Below are 2,362 nucleotides of genomic sequence, written 5' to 3' on the forward strand. Positions count from 1 at the left end.
AAGAGTGAGAAAAACTCGTGGGTTGAGGTAAAGACAGTTTAATAGAACAGAAAAGGGAAAATAATAATAATAATGATAGAATATACAAAATGAGTGATGCACAATGCAATTGCTCACCACCCGTGCTGACCAATAACCAGGTAGCGATCGGTACTTCCTGGATCACGCCTACCATTCATATACTGAGCATGACGTCACATGGTATGGAATACCCCATTAGCCAGCTGAGCTGGCTGTCCTGATTATGTTCCCTCCCATCTTGTGTACCTAGCTCAGTCAGTAGGCACGGGAGCTGTCCTTGGACTGGGAGGGCACTTAGCAACAACTGTTGTGTTGCACTTAGCAACGTCAGTGTGTTATCAACATTCTCCTCATACTAAATCCAAAACACAGCACTAGGAAGAAATTTAACCCTATCCCAGCCGAAACCAGGACACCATAGTGAAAGAAAGAGGAAATAATCCAAGATTCCTGGTGGCATTCATGTCTTTCTCTCCATTTAGATACACGGGAATCACCTGCATTCTGCAATGCAGTAAGTCTGTGGAAACAGCAGTTCTTCTGCCTTCCTTAGCAGGATGTATTCCCTGTATTGCCCTTGCAGCAAGTAGGGTAACAACATACTTTCCTGTATTAGCAAGAGCAGTCGGAGTACCAAGGGATGTGATTATCCTGCTTTACCCAACACTGATGAGTTCACCACTTGAATACTGTGTGCAGTTCCCGCACTGAAGCACAAGCAATTTTGAGAATCTGGAGAGAGTCCTGCTCAACTTCCATGAAATCACTGGGAGTGGGAGCAAATGAAATGCATAGAAAGGCTTGGTTTGGCATGGGGGAATCTCACTGCAGTCTTCCACTACTGGAGATTATAATGAAGACAGAGCCAACTCTTCTAAAAATTGGCCAGGAAATGACAAAAGGGGCATATTGCAAATCTCAACAAGGGGATGTCTAACTGCATAGAAGTAAAAAAGCAAGCAAGCAAGCAAGCAAGCAAACAAACAAAAAACAAAAAAACAACCCCCAAAACCCCACTATAGTTGGAAAACACTGCAATAGATTTCCAGTGGGTGGTGAATCTCCACCCTCAAAGTTTTAAAACTCTTCTGGACAAAGTCTTGAGCAACCAAACCTAGCTTTGAAGGTTAGGTCTTTCCCCTGCTTTGAGCAGGAGGTTGTATTATTTGACTTCCAGAGGTGCCTTACAATGTAAATTCATGATCTTATGAAGTCTGATGTCACCATAAACTTTTCTCAGGTATTACCATTGTGTTAAATGATGGCACAAACTTCTGGATTGCAGCACTGTGTACTTGACTACTTATCAAGAAAACAACCCTCATCTGTTTTAGGATAGCCTGCTAGAATCCTATTGTCACTTCTGGTTTCCAAGGATTTCAGAGCTTCCAAAGTTTCTGGGCTGCTAAGCGTAGCAGGATATAAAATACCTCTGTAGGAAAACAGCATGCTTTCTGGGGGAATATTTTCACTCCGTGAAAAAGAATTTTCCACTATTTCGATGACTCTTTGCCTGTTTCTGCTCATGTTTGTATCCCTGTGGAACTCTTTTCAAACAAACAGATACACGCTGTCTTTCTACAATGTAGAAAATCTTTATGCACATATTAGCAAATCAGATAGAACATTCACTCAGGAATGAAGGTACAAGTCACTGATTAACTCTGTACTCTGTTAATGCCTTTTGAAATTACAGGACTGGAAACTGAAAATAGTAACATAGAGTCTTTGCTGCAGCTGATACTAGGAACAGGAATCTACTGGGGCAACAACTAATAGCATTCAAAATGTTAAATGAAACCAAAGAAAGACCTATAAAAAGGATATTCCCTGAAATATTTTTAACTGGTGAGCAATGCAGTGTAATTTGCAAACTGGACAACCAGCATGTAGTGGACACGTGGATAGTGGATCTCAACCTAGCTTGCTATTGACTCCACTAATGGGTACACACCCAAGGATGCAGCTTCTTCTATCCTGCAGTCAGTCACTGTAACATCATCGCTTCAGGTGATATCTCCAGAGCTAAGGACAAGTCCCACCTAAGCCATACTTCTCATGATTAAATACTCACACTTGAAACACTTACTTCACCAAATCCTACAGGAAGGTTATTTTCATATAAAGCTCTAATACTTACGTTCTGCATTAACATAGAATCAAATTCTACCTGTATGACTTCAGTTCTATTTCTCTCTACTTATGTAGATCATTTCGTCTTTGGGTGAAATTGTTCTTGATGGGGAAGTTATTGGTATTCTGCCTTTTCAGAAGATAAGGAATACCGAGATGGAGAAATAGGTATCTCCACAGGTCATCCCAACAGAGACATGCGATACAG

At 41.1% G+C, this 2,362-nt stretch overlaps 1 protein-coding gene across 1 annotated transcript in view; it reads right to left on the reverse strand.

Annotated features, from left to right (window-relative positions):
• Positions 1–1,548, reverse strand: part of LOC104080706 (sulfotransferase 6B1-like) — a 7,704-nt gene extending 6,156 nt beyond the window's left edge. Inside the window, 1 exon segment of the mRNA XM_009583186.1 lies at positions 1,347–1,548. Coding sequence (XP_009581481.1) covers positions 1,347–1,548 — 202 coding nt within the window.
• Between the last annotated feature and the right edge of the window lie 814 nt (positions 1,549–2,362).

This window comes from Fulmarus glacialis, unplaced genomic scaffold (assembly GCF_000690835.1).
Source record: "Fulmarus glacialis isolate BGI_N327 unplaced genomic scaffold, ASM69083v1 scaffold6678, whole genome shotgun sequence".
NCBI classification, from domain to species: domain Eukaryota; kingdom Metazoa; phylum Chordata; class Aves; order Procellariiformes; family Procellariidae; genus Fulmarus; species Fulmarus glacialis.